This window comes from Pygoscelis adeliae, unplaced genomic scaffold (assembly GCF_000699105.1).
Source record: "Pygoscelis adeliae isolate BGI_AS28 unplaced genomic scaffold, ASM69910v1 Scaffold466, whole genome shotgun sequence".
Taxonomy (NCBI): domain Eukaryota; kingdom Metazoa; phylum Chordata; class Aves; order Sphenisciformes; family Spheniscidae; genus Pygoscelis; species Pygoscelis adeliae.
In genome coordinates, this window is record NW_008825005.1 from 53272 (window position 1) to 75787 (window position 22516).

Sequence of the window (22516 nt, forward strand, 5' to 3'; positions counted from 1 at the left end):
CCCAGGCAGAGCTCCATGCACTCCAGCTGGTCATTGACATAGAGGGCGACACCCCCTCCTCATCTCCCCTGCCCGTCCTTCCTAAAGAGTCTGTATCCCTCCATCCCAACACTCCAATCATAGGAGCCATCCCACCACGTCTCCGTGATGCCAATAAGGTCGTAGCCCTGCAGGCATGTGCACGTCTCTAACTCCTCTCGTTTATTCCCCGTGCTACGTGCGTTTGCATAGAGGCATTGAAGTTGGGCCCCCAATGAAGCTGTCTTACTGGCTGGGGGTTCTTTTTGCTGCTCTTCAGGCGCTCTCCTGCTGAGCCGTGTTCCTTCTCCAGGCTCTGGGCATCTATTGCTGGCCCTGGCATCAAACTGGTGGGAGTGGGATGGATTGAGGTTCCCCTTCCCTGGCATCTCTAGTTTTTGGTTTTTTTTTTTTCCCTCCTGTATGCAGGAGGAAAAAACTAAACTGTTTAAAGACAAAGCAAAACCAAAGAAACCCAAACCATCTTTGAAAGGCAGCGCAAAAGTGTGCCTGCCAGTGGCAGCTGTTTAATACATAGAAGATAAAAGCCCAGTGCAGAGTATTTCTGCGTGTCCCCCTCTGTTTTAATCAGTCTCAAACTTTCTTTAAAAATACTTTTGTAACTATCACTGATTTATTTTGAGGTTTGGTTGCTTTAATTTCTTTTCATTTAATTTTCTTTTTGCATAGCTTGTAAACCTGCTGTATGAAAAGCATAACTGATGATATGGTGTCACTACTACTATATAGTAGTAATTGATCATCTTATGTTTTATGAAGTGTATATATCTTTTTTTGAGATTCCTTAAAATAGAAACATCTAGAAAATACCAAGGTGTATGTTAAATCTTTACATAATCACTGCTATTTTTACTGGGGAAAAATCTGCATGTTGCACATAAAGTGAAGAAATGTTTGCCTTTAAACCTTTTTTTTAAGTTTCAGGTGTTTTGTTTTTTTTTTGTAAAGGCAGGTTCCCATCTCAAGTATCAGACTGTGTGACCAAATGAGTGTGGTTGCTCACTTGTGAACTCTGTGACCCACAGGGTTTTTTCCACTCAGCCAAGGTGCTCCAGCAGGATATTTCATACCCTTATTTAAACACTAGCTCAGGTTAGCCAACACGTGGCAGGAACAGGAATGTAGTCATGAACACACCAGTGTTCATATTTGAGATGGTCAGGGTGGTTGTGAGTATGGTGGTAACAGCGCTACAATACCAAACATCAGTTTCTTGGATCTTTGTTCCCTTGCCTTGCTGCTCTCTGGGAGCTAAGTGTGAAAAAATATGAAACAGTTTTAATGTGCAGATTAATCTATTCTATTCTGAAGTGATGCCTTATTTTTATCTAACTGCAAGTTTTATGGTAAAATAACTTTACTGTTCTGTATACCAATAGCCCTTAATTGCATCTAGGGTTCTAGGAATTCTTTTCTGCTCCAACAGCTGTCTATTGTTAAGTATTCCTTTTCTGATAAACTTGGGGATTTTTGTCCATTAGCATTTAAGGTGTTTAGGATCAAGGCTCTCACCAGACTGTAAAGATGATCTGTTATCTTCAGAATTCAACAGGGACAGGCCCAATAGGGACCAAATTCCATTGAGCTTTTTTGAAAGCCCCAGTCTGTCAGTGTTCAGACTTTTAATAAGATGTTTGTATCCAGAACAATGTTGCTTTAAGCTTATTTACTTAAGGATGATCCACTGCATAGTTCCATTTCCTGTAAGGATTCTACTCCCAGGGTTTAACCCAGTGTACTGTTTTTGGCTGAGATACAGTTAAATTTCTTCATAGTAGCTTGTATGGGGCTATGTTTTGGATTTGTGATGAAAAAGGTGTTGATAACACAGGGATGTTTCAGTTATTGCTGAGCAATGCTTACACAGAGTCAAGGCCTTTTCTGCTTCTCACAGTGCCTTGCCGGTGAACAGGCTGGGGGGGTGTGCACAAGAAGTTGGGAGGGGATACAGCCAGGACAGCTGACCCAAACTGTCCAAAGGGATATCCCGTGCCATATGGCACTGTGTTCAGCAATAAAAGCTGGAGGAAGATGAAGGAATGGGGGGACTTGCAGAGTTATGGCATTTGTCTTCCCAAGAATGTATGATGGAGTCCTGCTTTCCTGGAAATGGCTAAACACCTGCCTGCTGATGGGAAGTAATGACTGAATTCCTTATTTTGCTTTGCTTGCACATGCAGCTTTTGCTTTACCTATTAAACTGTCTTTACCTCAACCCCCAAGTTGTCTCACTTTTACCCTTCTGATTCTCTCCCCCATCCCACTGGTGGAGAGCAAGCAAGCAAGCGGCTGTGTGGTGCTTACTGCCTACTGGGGTTAAACCACGACACCCAGAAACAGGCAGACAATAAGCAAATACTTACTTGTGAAGCCGTTTCTCGTGACTGACAAAGGAAGGGGAAAAAGAAAACAAAAGACATTTTAAACAGAAGTGAATCTAAAGAAATCAACATGGACTGTTTAACAGGAACCACAGAAAATCAGCTACACGGTTAGTAAGGAAGACTTCATAGCTCCTTTTTTTTAATGAAATGGAAATAGTTTGAGTCACAGGTGCAGGTCATTGAGAGGCAGCCCAGATTTGCTTGTTATTTAGTAACTAGATCACTGAAAACTTACTTCCTTTTTTAAAGGAATTATATTTATCTGTCAAAGTGAGGGCTTCTTGTTTGCATAGTACAAAAAGGGGGTGTCAAATGAGAAATCGTATATATAGAAATATTAATATTGGCATATTTTGTTCTTGTGACTCAAGTTAACCATTAACCGACAGCTTCCAGGTGTGTGCAATACAAATTAAGTTTTATATGTCTGTTTAAACTCAAATTGATATACACATTGGAGGTTCTCTGAGTTAGAAACCTTCAAATTATGAAGTTCATAATTCCTGACAAAAATAGCAATTTACATTTCTCTAACCTCCATTTTAAAGATCTCATCCAACAATATTTTAAAGTTGTTTCTGGCTTAATATATTGAAAAGCTAAAATGATAGCCGGCGCTAATATTATTTTATTAGTGAAATTAGTTGAAAATTCCTTTAACTTCAAAAGAAACACTTTGCAGAAAGATTGCAGCTTTCTGCATCTCGGCATTTGTAGGTATCTACCCATAAAGACCACAGAAGCAGAGCCAGATGTTGCTTTTTGGTATTCTGGGGAAGAGCTAGGTTAGGGAAGAATCCCCTGCCTGCCTCTAGAGGGGGAGGGGTTTCACAAATGCTCACCCACCAAACAAGAAACTCTGAAGTATTTAAATGTGAAAATACCACTGGGAGGTTGCGTTCAGAGCCTTGAGCTTTTTTTAAAAAGCTCACAAAAGAGTAACAAATGCTTTTACTTCACTTAATAAAGACAGTGCCACTCTTCCACATTAGTTCAGTACCTAACAATTTGAAAACTTAACTAGATTTCCCTGCTCCTCTCCGCCACCTTCTTCCTCTACCTGATTTAACTTGAACTCTTCATGAGATTACCTGTGAAAGCTGGTAGGAAGTAACAGCAGAATTCCTCTTATCTATTGGACAGTGGCTTCCAGGCTGGTTTCAGTGTCTGAATGTTTTAAGAAATTGCTTTTTTGTAAAAGATAATCAATAACTATCTTAAACTAAATCTGGGCCTGGTCTGATCAAGCACTTGAGCAGCTGCATGTGCACAGGCTTCAGATGTTCCCAATGTTATAGTAAAATTGTGAGTTCAGAGTTAAGTGACTGGTCATCCCAAACCTTATTTTCAGAAAAACATTTGAAAGATCTTTAATTTATCAGTTAAGCTTGCCTCAGAAGACTTGAGTGTGTATGCTTAGCCCTCACCCCCCTGCCAAAAAAAAAAAGTTCATGTAGAAAAGATGACTGTTACTCTTAATAGTTACTCCTCGCCTGTACAGATGTTGTTTGACAGTCAGCCTGTATGTTTGAAAGCATGTGAAAATGCAGAAAGGAAAAAAAAACAGGCCACAAAAATGTACCCTTCACAATAGGTTGTATGCTCACAGTTCAGCTGTTCTTGATTCTCTTATTTGGACTTGAAGTTAAATAGCCAGCTGTGAATGTGAGAATAAAGCAGTGCCATGAATTCAATTTTACTTATCCTTATTTAATGAATTCTTAAAATCTGGCATGTCCTCTGTTTTGTTGAAAGCTATGACAGACTTTTTTTCATATTAGCAGTGATGCCACCTATATTCTTCTCCAAGGAATGATATTGATGGATTATGTTAATGCTGTTATATTGAAAAAAATCAGCTGACATTATTGCAGTGGCACAGTCTACTGGCTAAGCTGTAAAAGCCACCTATAGAGGTATTGATGGTCCACAAAGAGAGAGACTAGTGAAATTGGTGGAATCTTGCATAGGTTTTTGTAACACTTATTTTTAAATTAACTTTAACTGAATGTTTGTACTTCCTTCAAGATAAATCTTGCAGTTAAGCATTGCATGGCTTAATGTTTTATAACATTTTTCTGACATATGGAAGAGAAAATACAAATTGTCTGTCCTGGAAATCAATAAACTATGTCTGAGTGTTTCAGAAGAAAGGAGAAAGTTGTTGTTCACTGTTGCATTTTACAGTTGTATTTGAGCCATGGTTTAATGAGATGGCAGTATTAATGATCATGTAAACAAATGGCTTATGACAGAAATAAAAGCTGCACAAACAAAAATGTATGTTAAATAGTCAGGAAAAAGTATTTTTGTCCTTTACATATATATATAGGGAGAAATGTATACATTTATATGGCAGACATAAATACATATATACAAAAAAATTAACATTGTTTGGCAGTTAAATTTCGAGAAATCCCACAATACTTCTGATAACATTAATTTATTATCTTGTTGCTCATTTCTAGTTAGAAATTCACATGAATACTGAAATGACACTTGTTTTGAGATATAGTGTTGACATTCTTGTCACACCTGATACAGGACCTGGTCATACAGCTTGTAATGGATACTGCCATGAGTCACCACATGCAAGTTCAGACTAGAGCTAACTATCCTAGCCTGTCCTATCTGTGTCTGAGCTGCCCCTTGTTTTCAATCAGCCAGTTCTCTATAGGCGAGCACAGGAATGAAAGTCAGTATGTAGACTGGCTCTGGGTATTCATGAAGTCTGGGGCTAAATGTGAGCCCTGAGTTAATGTGACCATATATGCATCAGCAGAGGGAGACCTTCAGTGGGTTATTAGAATTCTGTGCATTTGCAGATATGGCATTCACAATATTCTTTAAATAACTGGTTCCCATTCTTATGAGGTCCAAAGAATGTTGCATACTCTGTAATCAAATCCAAAGAAAAGTATAGTAAACTGACATACCTCAGATGTTGTAAGCTTTTGTGATTCTGTCCTATAGACTCCAATTGGAATGTCTCCTGTAGAAGAACAAAGTTTCTGATATAGTCTGGCATATGTCCTAATCCATAGATCCTCTTCTGTGATTTTCATCTGAACAAATAATAGGAAGGAGGACTTTTAACTCTTGAGGGCTTATCACTTGTTCACTATACTACTCTTGAAAAATTTTTAAAACTAAACACTAGCTGGTAATGATCACATTGTAGTATTGCACCCTTGCTCCACAACAAATCTGGAACTATTGAGTTTGTAGACGCTGTTTCTTTTGTTCTCTCCCTGTTTGGGAGACATTGCAGTGCAAATGGTTGTCTTATGAAATTACTTCTGTTCTTGCTTTAAAACTACTTAAACACTTATATGGCATCCTTCATCCAGTGTTCATATCTGACTAAATATAAAAGAATGAACTAAACAGTGGCAGCAGTAAGAAACTGGTGACGGACAGACTGAAGAACGTGCAAATATTTTGAATGCAGCCAGATAACTCTTCACTAGACTGCAGGCTGTATATTTGGGGAGAAGGGAGTAGGGGGAAAGTAATACACTAAGCATAAATGGCATAAGTCTAATTAATCTCAAGTATTTCATTACTATTACACTAGCTTTATTTCAAGATATGTGAGCCCCTTTTCAGAGATAACAACTTCCTTAAACCATCATTGATAACCTCCTTTTTGAGAACAACATCCTGCAATTCTTTATAGATCCCCAGAAAGCAACTGGTAAATAACTTCTATTTATCTGTTTGCCACGTGGGGTGTGATGGGTGTGGGAGAAAACAGAAAGGTGGGTTTTATTTTTAATAAAAAATAAATTTTTATGGTTTTCTTTTTTGTGTATATATACATATAAAAAAATATAAAAAACTATGTGTTGGGGAATATTGGCATACATAATAACAAGATGACTTTTGAACTTTGACACCTAAACTAAAGTCATTTAATACATCTTATCTTTATGTAAAATCTGGTTCTGCCCTTTATTGCCTATGATGGAAATGGGTGTTGTGAAATAGCATTGTGTGCAAGTGCTAGCCAGGCTGTACAATATAGGTAGTGCTTCCTGGTTTTTATATACTTAATTTCTAAAATCGGTTGCTGAACTGCCATTGCTTTTTCATATAAAACGCACTTTTCCTGTGTTTTTCTGTCTTTCCTATTTTACATTGTGCTTTATAGAATGTATTGTGTTTTCTTGGGGGCTGGGTGTGTGTTTTTTACTGTGGAAGTAACTCAGAATGGGTATGTTTTCTATCTAATTTTCGTCTTCTCCCCTGGTGAAAAAGGAGACAGATGGCCTTTCTTGGACTTTCACAAAAGGAAGTGCCATACAATGAAAGTACAGGTATTGTGCAGACAGTACAAAATCTTCTCTGGTACTCTGTAATTTTTTTTTTTAATAACTTACAGAACAAAGAAACCCAGATCCTGGTGTAGTATCAAGTCCCAGCAGAAGTCTTGTGATAGAAATCATATAATCTTTCACAAATGACTGCAAGATTTGTAACAGGAGAGATGGAAAAGAAAGAAAAAAGCTTTAATGAACAGATGAGCAGGTAACCATGCACTATGTGTGAATTTCAAAGAAATTGGACATCTGTGTTTACAATCAATCTCTATCTTTTAAGTATCTTAATCACTGTAGAAATAGCTATCCCCTTCTTTGTGCTGAATCTTCTTACATAAAATAAGCTTTCTTATTTGGTTCTGCATATGCATGCAATGTACATACAGGATTCAAACGGACTAAGGCATAATAACGCACCATGAAAGCAAAGATGAATGTAGATGTAAGATCAACGGAAGTAAGGTGTTAGCCTTATTAGGTGTGAAATTATAGTAATGAACTCTTCTGTGCAAAAGAAACGCTGTTGTATGTTAGATGGGTCTGCAGTACTGAGTAGTGGGTAATACTAAGGTGAGACTGCTGCCATTTTAATTCAGATGAGTCATTTGCCTTCGCCAATCCATCTGGTGTTTTTTTTTTTTTTAAGGGTTGATCTGCCTTACCTCGGGTCAGGCTTGTTGCTCTGCTAACAGAAGTGTTTTGCTGATTGGTTAAAAGGTAGAAATTACGCTAAATGTAGAAGTGTAGCCTAAGACCGGGAACAGACATTAGATCAGCTAAAATCACAACTATTTCTCCTCTTTATGAGTTCGGCTGCTGGAATCGGAGGGCCATGTGGGTGCTCTGCTAACTGTGGTAGGACTGTTTGTTGCCACCTCTTCTTAGGTGTAGTAGAGCAGCATTCAAGGCAGGCTATCAATCCTTGTTGGAACACAACTTGCAATTTGCTCTTTTAGCTTAATGCAAATACGGAGCTAGCAGCAAATAGGTTTTAATAAAACACCTTACAAAGGTGTTATATAAATCCTTTAGAGTTATAGCATCTGAATTTGTTTAAACTCAGAAGCTAGACATTTAATTTGATACATAGTGATTCAACTGTTTTAATTTTTGTACTGGTAATCTTCTAGTTGTGACGGGGTAAATGCCAGAGCATCTTCCTGAAAAGGACAAAATTTTTTGTAACCTTCACTTATTTGTTATTTTGGCTGCATCATTTATGCTATGGAATTATCATTAGATTACTAAGCGTATTCACAAGGATTTGCTAGACCAAGCGTTCATTTTTTTCAGTCAGTGTCGTAAAGATAATTTGAAGGCTTTTTTTTTTTGGCCTAAAATAGGAAGCACCAAATGAACTCTGCTGTTTCCCATGTCATTTATTCTGTTCCTTGTATGCAGAAGAAAAAGATGTCATACAGAAAAGAATGGGACCATGAAAAAGAACAGACAGAACTTGCTGTCATAGTATTTGTAACTTGAAATACAAAAGATAATTCTAGGAAAATGACAGTTCACCTGAGCAGCAGGAGTTCAAAGAAAGAGTGGGTGGAATTTGAGTGAGAATGAGTATGTGGGTTTTTTATTTTAAACATTTTCTGGTGAATGGTTTTATTCTGTCAAGTCATAGCATGACTGCTCATGTCTAGGAGCAAACATAAAATATTGAAGTTTCTTATGGGCTGGCAGAAGTTGTTGATAATGACAGATCTGCCTCTATACAGGTGTCTTAATCTACTTTTTTAAAAAAACTTTTGCCATATGTGGTGTTGATATTCTGTGACATGATTGAAAACATGTTTTATAAGCAAATACATCTATTTCTAAAGCATCTAGAATTTGATAAATGGCTTTACATCTGTTGGCTTATCTGCTTCTGTTTTATAAATTAATGACTTTTTGAGAAAAGCTTAGCTTCAGGAATTTTTCTATTTATGTTGAATTTGCCTTCAAGGAATTTATTTGGAAGTAGAATCGAGATGAAAGAACACCTGTCATGCATCAAATTACCAAGTAAGCTAATTTCTCTGAAAGAATGTTTAGCACCTGAATACAAAAGCATCCACAGGCTACCTCTAGGTATAGGCAAAGTAGGTAGCTGTTTAGGTGAGCGGACCACATGGGCCATGGTGGTGTTGCTCCTTATTCTGCGTTGCTAGATCCTTGAAGATTAGTGCTGGGGACTGTTGCTTGGGGATCCCAATGTATCATGGTATGCAGAAAGGTGGTCATTGCTGAGGAACGAGGGCAATATTCTCCTCTTTTTCCACCCTGAAATCAGCAACTACTACCTTCATTTGTCCTGACCCCATATTTTCTGATATATTGTTTCTTCAACTGTCTGAGGCTGTTGCCCTTCCCTTATCCCCACTGACTGTCATCACTTCTTTTTGCATGAGGAGGTCCATCCTGGATTCTTGGGCAACAAGGTTCAGTGCTGCCTTTTCTTCCCCCACTGTCTCTTTGTAACCGCTGCATATATTTCTTGTTAGAGCCAGAATGGGTTACTTTAAGATACAATGACTGGTCATCTGGAGGTTTAGTCAACATGAGTAAGAGGACAGGACACAATGAAGTAATTGAGGCCTCTATCAGCAAATGCAGATGACTGATAAATTACTCATAAAAGTAATTCTGTTGATTTTTGTGGTTAGACACACTACTTTGTGGGAACAAGCACTGCCTTTTTGTTGCAGAGTACAAGCATTATTAGTCTGTATAATCTGTATTTTACGTAGGCCTTATCAAAACTAACACACTTATTTGACTGTGGAGAGGTTCACAAACAGTATTATATTGTTTAACAACAGAATTTGTGCAAGGACAAGGTGATTTGTGGGTTGGTAACTGAGCTAGTACTGTCATGTGGAACATGCTCCACTATCTTTTGCCTTTGATTGTTCCTGGTACAGACATGCACATTGATGGCTTTCATGTAGGAAAACAGGGTCATTAACAATGAAGTACAATAAAATAGGTGGTAACAATGCATGCCTGTGTTAAGATAAGTCACATTATTGTTCATAGTACCTGATAAAGCAGCGTATCCAACATACTGATGCTGAAAACCCTGCCAGCAGCGAAGGGCAGTCGAAACATAAATGCTAGATTAGATCCCTTCTCCCGCTCTTTCTGTTAAGGAATTAGAAAATAGAAAATACTTTTAGTGCTGGTTTTGGAAGGACTATAATAAAAACATCAAATTGATATTACCTTGAAAGAGGTCAAAAGTGTACAATCCCTTGACTCTGAATATAGTTTCTTTTGACAAATATGTAGCATCTTTGTTCAGTACTTACAGTTTTTCAGGTTGGAAGATTTTGTTTAATGTGTATGTTGTTTCAATCATCACGTCTCAAATTGCATGGGCATATTCTACCAGGTAATTTTAAAAATGATTGAGGGATTTCAACTGTGCCTAGAGCAAAGCTCTTGTTATTCCTGCTCCAATTCCTTGGTGTTGACAGTGGACTCTCATTCAGGTCCAGAAAGTTTACTATGAAACATGAACAGAATCTGATGCAAAAGGGAAGAAATGGTATTTCAGTGAATGTGAGGGGAGATCAGACATGGACTGGGGTAGAAACTTCTTGCTCTGATGCTTCTGGGAAAGGAATGCAGAAAAACATACTATGGTTATGCCTTTTTCTTATCACATCTCACTTGCAGAGGAATCACACCACAATGTGCTTCCTATTCCTTCAGTTATCAGAGACTAAAACTACAGGTTGGAAGTCACTTTGTTATTTTAAGAAGAGAGGAAACATCAAGCTTTCAGTTCAGAGATGTCACGAAGAATAAGATGTGTTCTCAAAGTACAGAAATGTTACATGTCTCGGAATTGAGACACTTACATCCACCACGTATACGCAGTAGTACATGCTGGGGACTGGCTGGCTGGCAAGCAGCTTGGCAGAAAAGACCCTGCAGGTCCTGGTGGACACCAAGTTGAACATGGGTCAGCAATGTGCCTTTGTGACAAAGAAGGCTAATGGTGTCCTGGGCTGCGTTAGGAGGAGTGCTGCCAGCAGGTTGAGGGAGGTGATCCTTCCCCTCTACTCAGCACTAGTAAGGCCATACCTGGAGTACTGCGTCCAGTTCTAGGCTCCCCAGTACAAGGAGAGATGGAGCTACTGGAGGTAGTCCAGAAAAGCACTGCTAAGATGATCAAGGGACTAGAGCATCTCTCCTATGAGGAAAGGCTGAGAGAGAGCTGGGACTGTTTAGCCTGGAGAACAGTAGGCTCAGGGAGGATCTCGTGTATATAAATACCTGAAGGGAGGGTGCAGAGAAAATAGTCAGGCTCTCTTCAGTGGTGCCTAGGGGACAGGACAAGAGGCAATGGGCACCAGCTGAAACACAGTTGGTTCCTTCCGAATGTCAGGAAACATTTTTTTTACTGTGACAGTGACTGAGCAATGGCACAGGTTGCCCAGGGAGGTTGTCGAGTCTCCCTCTTTGGAGATAATTAAAAGCCCTCTGGACATCGTCCTGGGCAACTGGCTCTAGGTGGCCCTGCTTGAGCAGGGGCTTTAGGCAAGATGACCTCCAGAGGTCCTTTCCAACTCTAACCATGCTCTGATTCTGCGATATGCAAATGAGCAGTCTGCTCTAACTAATGGTTTTGTTGAACAGCAGCATTTTAACTCCTGTTTGTCGTTGTTGGATAGTCTGGTTGTACCTGTTGATTTCTGTGGCTTCATGAGTGGAGTTGAAAAAGATGTCACACACAAGGAATTTCCTCTCCAGATAAAAATACACAGCAAATAACTCTTAAAAATATAACACTAATCTGTCCTTTATAAAATGTCACCTCTGTCCATCTCTTCAGATTAAAGAGGTTTCAAAGTTTTTAAGGAAATAAAATTATTATTTCAGGTTTTTTTATTCCAAACATTCTCTATGTTCTGACCAAATACTACTGGCTTGTATTAGTTTCTTCTCCATGAGAAATACATATGTACATATATACTCATACTGTCTCACACACATATGCAGACACACGTGTGCTTTGATGGCTGAGCAGCAAAGGGGTGTTTCTAGCAAGTTGTGTACTTCTGTCAGTTGAAGAAAAAAGCAGTCTAATTGTACAAAAAGCACTTTACTTAGATAAGCATACCATTGTGCTTAGTGATGTAAGGCACAGAAATGAGAACTTATGTATTTTGTAGTTTGATCTCATATTTGAGTGCTTTTCTTTTAGTGCAGTCAGACAAAGTAGAAGATATTTTTCTTCATTTGCTGTTGAGAACAAAAACTTGTGTGTGAATTATGGAAAAGATTGTAAGATTTGTTTTACAACAAATACTTGAAAATCAAAACTACATGCATATTATAACATACATTACATCCTTTTAGATTTATGCCATAAAATATTTTATAGAAAACTGGCTGTGAAGCAACTATCCTGTCATGTGACTGAGGTATTACGTTTATCCTTCCATCTGTTCGGAGAAATTTGCAGTCTTGGTTTTGTGCCAAGAAAGGTGGGATAAGGCAAGAGATAATTGGGGAATAATTTGATTCTTATCCAAAATTCTGATGATAAACATAAGGATGTTCCTATTTGTTTTATTTTAAAATGGAAGCTTAGTCTATTTCCCCCCTTTAATTTATATTTCTTATATTGTTTCCTTCCATCTCTTATTACGGGCTTGCTTTTTCTTTATTCTTGCTTAAAAAGAGATTTGTGAGAAATACAATTTTTACTCAGGCACTTTGCATTGAGTTCTGCTTTATTACTTGCAGACTTATTCGATTCCCAGAGAATACTGTGGATGTAGGAGCCACAAATGTGCCAGAATGCCCCAGCAGTTTTATTTCACGATAAGTGTGATGCCCAGCAGCTCCTTCCCTGACACTTTTTGGACTTAATAAGGAAGAGGATATAACTACTTAAAGAAAATCATAGATAATTTCTAGGAACAGAAATAAAAGATCATGGCATGTGTGTCCTGTAGAACTTCACACGTATAGATGACATTTTAAGACACAGCTATTAATAGATGGAGATCTTTACTTCCTCCTCAGTCTTCCTATGTTTGTGGCTTTGCTCAAGTCATGAAGTTCAGAATTTTTATTGCTTTCTTTCTAAGTAATAACAGGTGTACACTTGTGGCTTTGAGAAGTTCTTAGCATGTGCTTCTTCCATATAGGTAATTTAATTTGAAGTTAATTAATTATTTCCTTTTGGGTTTGCATATTGTCAGAATACCAGAGAATATCTGCCCAGAAGGTCAGGTTCATAAGCTTTTCAGTTTATTTTCCTCTTTTCTACCTCAATTTATATTTGTATCAAATCCTTTTTAGGGTTCTTTATCATGGTTTTATCTTTTTACTATTTCTAAATAAATACCTATTCCTTCATAACAGTTAATTCTATGATACCACTAAAAAAGAACCAACCCCTGACTAACCTGAAGCCCTCTTTTGGCCACTCTGTCAGTGGTTGAAAGAGATCTAAGGCCCATCTTGATTTAATATATTCTCCTCCGATATAGACAGTAATATGGGAGCTGCCATGATGGGCTGTAACTGTTGCGTACAAACAATGCAAAGTTGCTTTAATAAACATACAAGGATATGGGGGGAGGGGTTGGGGGTCATGCAAGAACATATAAAGGTGACAGAGGTAGTGGCTTATTACAGGGAACAGTCGGTGCACTGTTAGTTTTGGTAAATGTTGGTTGTTGCCCATGTCAGATATAAGACTGATAGAAATCTGGACATGGAAACCTCTTTACAGTACCTTTCTTGACATAAGGGATTTTGGGTCGATAACACTTCACCTCTAGAACAGTTTACAGTATTTTGGACTGTGTGTTCTTAATTGATTCTGTTCTACCTTTTTGGCAAGAACAGATTCATTTTCTGTTGTCTATCTGGAACAGCTTTCTAAAAACCTGCCAGTTCAATAGCCAAATGTGTATGCTAATTATTTATACAGTTTTAGAATTGTAGCTTATGTAAATCATTAGAGATCCACCTAAAATAAGACACCAATTGAGAGGGACCAATTTATTTTTTATAACCCATATATCATTACTGCTTGCTATTACTTAATGTTACTTCAAATCTGCTTAAAACCTGAACAATATTAAAAACAAATGGGGACAGCATGCCCTATCCTTAATTGAAGGTGAAAAAAGCAGCCTGGCTTTGTGTATATCACTGCAAATATACTGGGCTATCCCAGATAGATTTCTGCTCACCTAACATTTACGTGCTTATCCTTGTGGAAGATACAAAATCACAGTATGGGTTTGATTAAAAGATATAGGAGTTTGCACATATTTTAAAATGATCACTTAAAGGTTTAGAATTTTTATCCTTCAGTTCCTGCGATATTTACTTGGAAAATAAATAAAAAAAAAACCATAGAAAACTAAAGTGTGAATCTTATCCAAGACATTCTAAACCCTTTCTTTTGAGAAAGAGGGAGTGGTTATCTCTTTTTTTTTTTTTTTTTCTTTTTTCCCTTATCTAAGACAAATGGAGAACATAAGTTTTACGTTTAGGCTATGGGTGTTTTGTTCTTTCCTTTTCTGTGTTGTATAAGGGCCACTGCTTTCTCCTATGTCAGTACTGAGTTTGGTGTTCAGGTTTATTTATCTCTAAAATGAGGAAAGTTGCAGCTGCAACAGCAGATGACTTCTCTGATTTGTGTATCTTTCTTCTGTAGCCCATTAGGTTGAAAAGTCAGTTTTGCATGTGTGTTTCAGTGCTACCTGAAGGCAACTTGCCTGTCTTTTGTAGTCTTTCTGAAAATGAGGTGCTTAATGCAGAAATAACAATCATCTGTACATTTGACTGCATTAGATAATTTTTACTTGAGTTTTTAACTGCCTTTCATTTTGCACGAGGGAGTTCTGAAACATCAAATGAACTACAGCACCACCTGTGAAGTGCTCCCTGCAAATGTTAAGATGAAATGAGTGGGAAATATTAACAGCAGGCAACTTCAACAGCAATGAAGAAAATGTTCTTTAAGATAATTTATCTACCTCTATTTCAGCATAACGTAGTTTGGATAGGAAGTTAATTAACTGTTTGGCTTCCAACCTACATTCACAACTTTACATTTGCACAATAAATTAATAAAGATAGGGAAGAAATTATAGTATTTCTAATGATTTCCAGAACCTTTGCTGGAAAAATGAAGGAGCCTATGTAAAGCAAGAAGGAGAATTGAGATAAAAATCGTGGTTTCACTGCATTGAAGTAGACAGGCTACAGCCCGTGGACTATTCCAGAAGCAACTGTAGACACCACATACTGGGAAAGCTATTGCTATTCTTACCTCCCCTTATCACTAAACTGTGTATGGATTAGAGGAATATGTTTAAAAAAAAAAAATTGCTGTCAGTACACCAAGGAACTTAAGATAGGTTGGAATATAGTCTTGAAGGCGCCATCCAGCTGTTGGCACTTGTTGCCCTAAATAAACTGGCAATGCATGATTCCAGCCAGTTCCAGCTTATTCTGGAACCTACCTCCTGAAGGTACCATTGAAGGACAGAGTGCTAAAATGGAGGAGCCACAGGTGCAAACCTTAATGGATAGTGGGCGTGGCATAATCCAAATGAAGATGTGCCTCCCACTGCAAACTGCTCCTCTCTTGGTGTAAAAACTTTTGTCTAGCTTTCTCACAGTTCTCCGTTTTATGTGCTTATCAGAATAGCACCTAAATAAATAGTACGAAGGCTTAATCTTCAGGCAAAGGTCAACAAATCACAAAAGATCACCCAGGTATTTCCATCTTGTGGTCAAAATGTAAGCATGATAGTCAAATGAGTAAAAGATTGATTTCTAATACTTATCCTATCTCATCTAGACAGGCTGAATTTTTGCAGAATTCAATTCCTGTGTAAGAATCTGGGAGCTGGCCTGTGAAGATAAGTTTGTATGAAAAGGCTGTTTTCCATTCAATATATATAGAAATTAACTAACTGTGAACATTATAAATAGTAAAATATCTGCAATTCAGTGAAATATCTGAAACCCCCAAAATCTAGGAAATTTACTGTACAGCTAGGAAATGAAAATTATATACTAATTCTGTATAATGATAATTATTTTAGCATTAATTCAGATTTGCTAAGACATGTAAGATATCTGAGGTGAAGAGATTGGGAGGCTACATGAAAGAACCTAGCAATAATATCTAGATTGATAGGAAGGGGAAAAAGAGATGACTGGACCGAAAGATCTCTGTCCTTGAAGACTGGCACAGTGATATTATTTGTCTTACTCTCATAAACTCAGAAAATGGCCTGAAAGATCACGAAAGTGATACTGTAAGTTTTGTGCACTGCAGAGGTAAGTAGGTCAGATCACCAACTAAGATCTGTGAAAAAGAGGCTTGTCCTGGAATTTACCAAGTTAAACAGATGCACAAAGCTACTTAGTATGCTCCATCTAATATTTTAGCAATAGTATTTTGGACAAGCAAATTACATTAAGCTTATCTCCATATAGCCTCCCTGTTCCACAGCTTGAAAATGCCAACACGTGCACTAGAATGTATAGGATATGAAGGTTTTATCTAGCATTTAAGTAGTGTTACTATCCTTATTGTCACTAGGACTGCCCTTTGACAGAGAACAATTGCTGTTCTCAAACTGTCACAATAACGCAAATACCTCATACAGATATGTGGAAATGATTACAGAATGTGTAATTATAATGCCTTTAAAGTGAATTGGCATTAAAAAATGCATTATAATAAAAGATGTATATGTTTTAAGTGTTTAGTCAATTAAAATATTTTCCACATTAAGTGCCTGTGGCAGCCTCTTGGAAAATCATATTGGCTCTAAATATTCAGTTATCCAAAAATATTCAATTTTCCTTGAGCAAATTCTGTGTCCACCTCTGTCTAGGGGGCTGGTGGATTAATATTATATTTTGAAGTGATGGAACTCAAATCAAACCTCATTCTTAAATCAGAATAGAATTTGGAAAAAATAATCTTTTATATTAGCGCTGCAACCAACCATAAAATCATTTCACTGTTTCCAGTTGTTTTGAAAGCATTGTTACAAAGTCAGAAAGTTTTAAAATGATAACATTTAAATTGGGGGTGGGGGGCAGGGGAGGCAAATCTTACCTTTTCTAATTTGGATAGAGCAAGAGAATAGCAGTCTTTGGCTCTGAACTGCATGAATCTCATATTGGCTGGGGGAGTTAGTTCTGTGATAATGCTTAGGCTTGAAAACAACCTGTATTTTAAAAGAATGTAACAGTTATACCTCTAATTATAACAATTCACAAATATAAGGCTTTACATAATGCTGTAGCTTGCGCTCGTGTCCGTGCTTTCAATGAAGTGCCTGAAACCTGTGGTGTTTTCTGGCACAATTAAGTGCTGGTATAATAGCAGAGGAAACTACAAAACATTCTCTGTAGAATTCTCAAAGAAGCAAGCATACCTTCAAAGGCTGATCTTATAAAATATTTTAATGCTGGAAAGGAACCACTTAATTTCATTACCGGAGATTTTATTTAATAACTTCTAAAATGACACAAATCTGTAGGAAACAACAAAAAATGCAAAACTATATAGCCTGCACTTAGTAGCTGGTTGCATGTAAACTACCATTTTATTAGAACTGGCTTATGTCGTCTTTCCATTTGATTTTTTTTTTTTGGAGTTCTGTTTATATGCTCTATGTCCACAGAGTGAGCAACATAGATGAAAATTGACACTTCTTGGGAGTTCAGCAATTTAAATTGCTGAGAAAATGTATGCTTATGCATACTTATGTTCTCACCTTGAAATATTTACATATACAAAATATTTATAAGTTAATGCTAATTCAGGCTTCCAATAACAAAAAACAGTGAAGAAAGTTTAACTCTGGTCTGGCTGAATGACACAGATTTTCATGAAACAGACTAAAGAGCCCATCCCCAGACCTCGGGGCTCTAAGAACTAGAAAGAAATTTGTAGTTTATGCTATGCAAATACTAAGCAACTCGGGATAGAACTCAGATTATTACTTGAGTATTTCCTCTACAGAACTCAGATTATTATTTGAGTATTTTCTCTACAGATTAGTGTCAGAAAATGAGATGTGCATTTGTAATCTGTTCTGCTGATCCTGAAAGTACTTATCTACATGTGACAATAGACAATTGTATTACTAATGACATCATTAATGTGGCTTCTCTTTAATTCAGATAAAAATTAAAGTGGTTTTCTTGAAAGCTGAATTTAGTAAGTTAGTGTCAAATGGAATCCAATGTACTTTTTTGCAAGTCTTTTTCCCTTATTTTTGTAGGGAGGAACTTCACTGAAATGGCAATTCAAGCAGAGCCTAAATGTGGGGAAATGCATGTCAAAGCTATCTGTCAGTACGTGTCAATGCCATCTTATTGCAATACATTTTCCTAGGTCTGTTGATGCCAAAATGTAGACTGGTAATGATCACAAGATCCCAGACATGTTCTGAACATATGATGGTAGAAATGCTAGCCATTCTTATGTTAGCAGTTATCATGTCCCTGTGAATAACCAAATATTAAATGTGATCATATAAGGAAAAATGGACTTGGCAAACTGGGTGAGAATGTGAATCACTTAACAACGTCTGCGTGCACTGTAGTTTGAAAGGCATTGTGCATGCTCAGGAATTTCTGTACCTTTTTAGCTCTTACAGTCAGACTGATACAAACTCTGAGTGGTGCAGTATTGTTATACAGAGTCTACTTATGTCCTACTAAAGATTAAGCCCTTAGGGAATGGAGTCTACATACATAGATTAAATACATGATAACCACACCCTTGAGATGCAACTGTGGTACATCTTCACTTGTATGCTGTGTGTTATAAAAACCTGTGAAGTGCTCAAGAAAACTGAAAAAAAAAATCCTGATAATATCACACTTTTAGGTATGAACTTTAACATATTTGTTAAGCTACTTAATAAGTACAAGTTCTGAGGAAGGAAAATAAGTTTCCTCTGCGTTAATTCTGTATCATAGAATTACTTAAGCTTCTGCTGGCTGGAAATTTTCTTGTGTTGCATTCATTTTTGAAAACTAACAATGTAACATTCAGAACTAAGAGTAACAGGAGATTAAAAGCTGATCTAATGATAAAATATACACAACTTACAGAAAAAATGCAGAGGATTAGGTTTCTATTAAAGATGGGACTAGTTTATCACCAAGATATGAAAACTGATTTATATTAGGAAATCAGTTTAAAACCTGGTATTGGTAAAATTCGTATTTTACTTATGAGTGCCTTTTAGCAGAATTAGGGGAAATGACTTTCCAGGTAGTCAGGGCCAGATTGCCTCTTGTCCTGGGTGTAAGGCACACTGCCTGCAAGCTTTCAGCACCGGAGCAGGCTACTTCTGTGCAAAGATCCCTCTTTTCTATCCCATTCTGGTAAAAAAGGACTGGATGGGGCGAAGAAAGCCCTAATCAGCCTGATGGAAGACACGGGTTGCTGTTGAACTGGTATTTGGGAATCAGACAAGCAAGAGATATACTTAGTTCTTTCCTGAACCAAAAAGATAAACAAAGAAAACAATGTAATGCCATCATAACACCTCATTTGATTTATCTATAAATTGCTGCTGACCGCTAGATAGGAGCCAAACTATTGACTTGTTAGGTGTACTGCTGTCAATAGGCTTCTTGTAGTATTTGAAACATAGCCTTCAAGATGTTAGCTATTAAAAACTTAAAAACAGGGCCTCCCAAACACCAACATTTAAACCCATTAATTAATAGAAAGCAAGAGTAAATATAAACACTCCTTCTAGTACAGACCTACTGCCTGAGGAAACCCATTGTTTTTTTGAGGTGGACTCATAACTGTCAATAGGGACTCAATGGTTGGCTTCATATTTCATATTAAAAGTGAAAAGCATCTCTAGGACACAGTCCAAAACTAGTAATTTCTCCCTGTACTTTTAAACTATGCTAACTTGTTCTTTCCCATCCAGAGGATTAAAGATTTCCTTTCTTAGTCAGTGTGACCATTTGAGTCACACTTCTTTTAACTGTAATTAAGTCAGATAAACTAGTGTTGTGTTACAGTTTTAATTGGTATGGAACAGTTTCTAGCCTTAAAGGTGCTAATAATCTTGTCATTATAAACAATGCATCTATCTTTAAGGTGTGTGTGTGGGAATTCTTCTGGCAAAGCAAGGTTATTAATTTATGTAAATCGGGGAATAATGTCAGAACAGGTGTATGAGAACTGGCAACATAGGCCAAACAATACTGCAGCACACTTACATCACCTTTTCAGGCCTGTCCACAACCTTTAATGAGGTGAGCTGACCTGAGTCAATCACACCAATGAGGTTTAGATTAGCCTGTATCTTCTGAATGATTTCACTTGGTGTGACACATCAATCTTCTTCATTGATGTGATATCTTTGAGAACAGCATATATTAGCAAAACTCCAGTGGTTTAAAATCTTTCTTTAACACTACCGTTTGTGTTAAGTGCTGTTGTTCTCCACCATGTCCAGCCTCTTCTTCATTAGTTTCTGATATTATTGGCTATTATTAAGTAACGAAAAATCTTTTAAAAAAATGTTTAAGTTCACTTACAAAACTATTTACCTTGGTGTAATGAATGTAGTTCATTCTGTAGAACAGGTAAATGCCACTACCTTATGCTTCTTCCCAAAGCTTACTTATTTCTACAGCTTTTACAGAGTATAAATATGCAGTGAAATTATTGTATGTGTTCTAGGGGAAAACAGTTAGAAAAAAAATATAAAATACACTACTTGTGAAAGTTTAAAGTTTTCTGAAAAAGTATAGTTAAGTCTTAAACCAAGATATTTATTCTGATTTCTTTTGATATTTGTAAAAAGTACCATGCAGTCTTAAAATTATACTGAACCAGATATACTGTTCATACATGAGTTAAAGCTGCCATCTAGTTGTAAGCATTGTGCAAAACAACTGAATGATCATATAGTAAGTTCTAGCTGGATGCCTATGGTACATAGTGTACTACTACTATGATTTTTTTTTTTTAGTATTTTTTACAAGGTAGAACACAACTATGGAAAAAATCAACTGGTATTTTGTAAGTTTTATTTTTTTTATTCAACTCATTTTTCTGTTTTATATTTGGGGGTAAAATATATTTCTGAAAAACTTAAGTGATATATGCAAAACATCAGTGAGATACCCTAGCACAATATGGTTAAGAGTAGACTTGAATGATGCACAGATTAAGTTCAATTATAGTTTCTAAATTAAATTTAGGTGTAATTATGAAACACACCTGTGCTGGTATCGGGTACAAATTCAAAAACTCAAAGTTAGAAAAAGACAGAACTAAAGTTTCTTATGCAACACAGATTTTGCTTCTTTTGAGCACATGCAGAAATGCTGACGGCATTTAACTGCATTCTCACACACGGTTGCATTAAAAAAAAAAAATCTTTCCATTGAAATACTTGTGTCTTAATGAGCTCAGTTTTCTAAAACACTGACAGGTTCAGAAGACTTTTACTATGCATTTCTCTCTGGTCTTATGTGGAAGGTTTGACACTGAAAAGGGCAGCAATATTGAATGATACTGAACCCTCTAGGGAAGGACTTTATTTTGTCCAGGTCTTATTAGAATGAACAACAGGAAGTGCTAGGCTTAGGCCCCAGATCAGGGAGGCATGTCATACTTGACTGTATAGTGTGTTTGTGTGGGTTTTTTTGTGTTTTGTTTTGTTTTTTAAGCAAATAACTTTTTTCAGTTTAAAGGGACATGTATTTTTTTGGTACTTGTTGAAACAAAATATTTAACACAAAGTGATGCTTTAATCAGGAGAAGTTCTAAAAAGAATAGGAAATCTCAGTTTGTTTAGCTCTTCATCACAGCACTGCCTTCTCAGCCTCTTTACTAGACTGATCATTTTTTCACTCTGTATTCAGTTATTCCTTCATGACTCTTAGTATGTTGTTGTCATCTGTAATGTTGCATACGTGTGCCTAAAAACCTAATTTTTGTTCAAAACTATTCAAAATACGAACACTTACTACTAACACCATAGTGATGCATTGCTTACCTTTTATAAGGTTCTGTTTTTCATACTGGCTTTAGCATTACTGTGAAAGACTGCTGCACTGAGGAAAAATTTCTTTTCTACACTATCTTTGGTCTTAAGTCTTCAAGAGTAGCTTCTTTTCCTTCCTGAAAACCTGACAGTTGACTTTTAAAATGATCATCCAGTTTTGGGATGCATAGAATTTCATCTGAGATTTCAGGAGAATACCTCAGTACTCTGAATGTATTGCTAAGTAGGGTGGGAAAAGGTTTGCCCATGTAAGACACAAGTTCATATAAGGGAAAACTTAAGTAGAAGAAAGAAAAAAAAAAAAATCATTTCTCATCTGAGTACAAAAGGCATTAAGTATTTAATGATTAATGAAGATGTATTGATAGATGTCTTACCTAAAGAGTGTTTGAACATTTACAATAGTCTTAGCATCTGCCATGTAGTCTTCCTCGGCACTCATTGTACTTTCTTTGTCCACCACCACCATATTAGCTGCAAAGGTGACCCCACATCTTAATAAGTCATCTAGGCTTTTGTGAAGAGAAAGAAGGAGAAAGAAACAAGCAACTTAAATGTGGAACACTTAAAAGATTAGGGATGGTTGGAATTCACAGATCGCAGGCTGAGTTGCTGGTTCCCTTCATCTCCATGTACATATCGTAACTTCCAATATAATCTATATCACGTATATAATCTCAATTAATTGATAGAATAGAATATGAATAATTATTTTCCT

General features: G+C 36.9%; 1 protein-coding gene across 1 annotated transcript in view; it reads right to left on the minus strand.

Annotated features, from left to right (window-relative positions):
• The window catches only part of KCNT2 (potassium channel, subfamily T, member 2), a 121209-nt gene that overhangs the window by 18499 nt on the left and 80194 nt on the right, over positions 1-22516 (minus strand). The window contains exons 21-26 of the mRNA XM_009326185.1: positions 22176-22310; positions 16854-16965; positions 9776-9877; positions 6806-6889; positions 5360-5488; positions 2403-2423 (exon numbers count right to left, since the gene is read on the minus strand). Coding sequence (XP_009324460.1) covers positions 2403-2423; positions 5360-5488; positions 6806-6889; positions 9776-9877; positions 16854-16965; positions 22176-22310 — 583 coding nt within the window. The remainder of the gene's footprint in view (positions 1-2402; positions 2424-5359; positions 5489-6805; positions 6890-9775; positions 9878-16853; positions 16966-22175; positions 22311-22516) is intronic.